We start from the raw sequence: 2500 nt of genomic DNA, 5'->3' as shown, positions 1-2500 counted from the left end.
GTGTTCAGTGTCTGCGTGTTCAGTGTCTGCGTGTTCAGTGTCTGTGTGTTCAGTGTCTGCGTGTTCAGTGTCTGTGTGTTCAGTGTCTGTGTGTTCAGTGTCTGTGTGTTCAGTGTCTGCGTGTTCAGTGTCTGCGTGTTCAGTGTCTGCGTGTTCAGTGGCTGTGTGTTCAGTGTCTGTGTGTTCAGTGTCTGCGTGTTCAGTGTCTGTGTGTTCAGTGTCTGCGTGTTCAGTGTCTGCGTGTTCAGTGTCTGCGTGTTCAGTGTCTGCGTGTTCAGTGTCTGTGTGTTCAGTGTCTGTGTGTTCAGTGTCTGTGTGTTCAGTGTCTGCGTGTTCAGTGTCTGCGTGTTCAGTGTCTGTGTGTTCAGTGTCTGCGTGTTCAGTGTCTGCTGAACACATGTGCAGCATTTACTGTGAATGTGGTCTCATTGTAAACAGGGGGAATAGTGCCTTTAAAACGTGCATCGCTGTCAAAGCACGCTGGTATTAAATCCCGGCCTAAATCTGTTTCTGATCTATGCAGTCTGACTACCATGTGTTCTCTCTAAACCTTCAGTCTCGTGTCCTGGTGACCCACGGTCTGAGCTTCCTGCCCCAGGCAGATCTGATCCTGGTGATGGTGGAGGGAGAGATCACTGAGATGGGCTCCTACCTGGAGCTGATGGCACGTGACGGGGCCTTCGCTGAGTTTATAAGACTCTTCGCCGGGAACGAGCGCAAGGAGCGCTCACACAGAGGTGAGGAGAGAGATGGAACACTCTCAACAGGCTTCAACCACCTGGTGATAAAGCAGTGTTTCGATTGGCTAGAGAGGTGTTTAGTAGAAGTTTATTCAAAACGAACTACATATGTAGGATCTTAATTTGACCATTATTGTCGCAGCAAAATAATCCTGCAGCAAAAGGATTTGAACGTTTAATCAATAATGTTGCTTGATTGGTGGTTAGGCTATTAGCAGGTCAAAATGAGGCAATAATGTTAACATGACCGTGTGTTGGTACATGTTTTCAGTGAATTTATTTAAATCATGAAGCTCATCTGCATGTCCTGCGGTGCAGAACAATTCTCAACAACAAAAGAGTGATCAAATTAAGATCCTACATATGTAAAAAATAACCTTGAAGCTGGTGTGTAGTAGAGGTCCTCATTTCATTACCTAGCCCAAACTCTGTCATGACTTTACTACCAAACTGAACCGTGATCTGAAAGGCAGGAAGGACCCATGTCTAAACTGTGCTGACATCATGTTGTTGTTGTTTACAGGAACCAGGAAGTCGGTATCTCGTCTGAGTATGACAGACTTCTCCATAGATCTGTCTCAGGAGCAGCTCATTAGGTATGACTCCTGACTTTCAACAAACACACTGAGAGTTACTAACAGGAGGGTTCATCTTAGCTGTGGTATTTGGGGTTGGCAGTACCAGGTTCATGAGCCAGACAGCTTAACACTGCTCTAAGAAAGCTCCCTGGGGGGGACAGGTCTTATCAATTCTCGTTTTTACCTATTCTCTCTCTTTCTCTCTCTCTATTTTCTCTCTTTTCTCTGTCTCTCTCTCTCTCTATTTTCTTCTCTCTTCCTCTATTTTCTATCTTCTCTCTCTCTCTCTTTCTCTTTCACTCTCTCTTTCTCTTTTTCTCTCTCTCTATTTTCTATCTTCTCTCTCTATATTTTCTATCTTCTCTATCTCTCTTTTTCTCTCTTACTTACTCTCTCTATTTTCTCTCTTCTCTCTCTTTCTCTTCCTCTATTTTCTATCTTCTCTCTCTCTATTTTCTATCTTCTCTCTCTCTCTATTTTCTCTCTTCTCCTTCTCTCTCTCTCTCTCTCTTTCTCTCAGTGGAGACCGGATGAGTAGTGCCAGTATTCAGACCATGGAGGCCATCTCAGACACAGAGGACCAGGAACAGGAAGACCTGGGGAAACTGACAGAGGCCGACAAGGCCAACACAGGGAGAGTGAGTAGTACAGTACTGACACATGACTACTGACAGACTACAGACAAGGTGAGTAGTACAGTACTGACACATAACTACTGACAGACTACAGACAAGGTGAGTAGTACAGTACTGACACATAACTACTGACAGACTACAGACAAGGTGAGCAGTACAGTACTGACACATAACTACTGACAGACTACAGACAAGGCTAACATAGGAAAGGTGAGTACTGAAGTAATTACTGTGTTCTTCTCTCCCTCTCTCTCTCCCTCTCCCTCTCTCTCTCCCTCTAGGTGAAACTAGAGATGTATGTGGAGTACTTCAGGACCATTGGTCTGGCTCTGATCATCCCCATAGTCTTCCTGTATGCATTCCAGCAGGCCGCCTCCCTCGCCTACAACTATTGGCTTAGCGTCTGGGCCGACGATCCAATCATCAACGGCACCCAGATCGACACAGACCTGAAACTGGGCGTGTTCGGAGCCCTGGGGTTCGCTCAAGGTGGGTTAGTGGCGGGGCAAGGAGGGTTATGATGATGTCACTAAGGACCTGTATCTGA

General features: G+C 45.9%; 1 protein-coding gene across 1 annotated transcript in view; it reads left to right on the top strand.

The window, feature by feature from the left end:
• The window catches only part of LOC106601939 (multidrug resistance-associated protein 1), a 67895-nt gene that overhangs the window by 43292 nt on the left and 22103 nt on the right, over nt 1-2500 (top strand). The window contains exons 18-21 of the mRNA XM_045715883.2: nt 557-737; nt 1264-1336; nt 1839-1956; nt 2235-2442. Coding sequence (XP_045571839.1) covers nt 557-737; nt 1264-1336; nt 1839-1956; nt 2235-2442 — 580 coding nt within the window. The remainder of the gene's footprint in view (nt 1-556; nt 738-1263; nt 1337-1838; nt 1957-2234; nt 2443-2500) is intronic.

The sequence above is a fragment of the Salmo salar genome, chromosome 03 (assembly GCF_965601325.2).
Source record: "Salmo salar chromosome 03, fSalSal1, whole genome shotgun sequence".
NCBI lineage: Eukaryota > Metazoa > Chordata > Actinopteri > Salmoniformes > Salmonidae > Salmo > Salmo salar.
The sequence above is the reverse complement of the archived record's forward strand: the minus strand, read 5'-3'. Positions and strand labels throughout refer to the sequence as shown.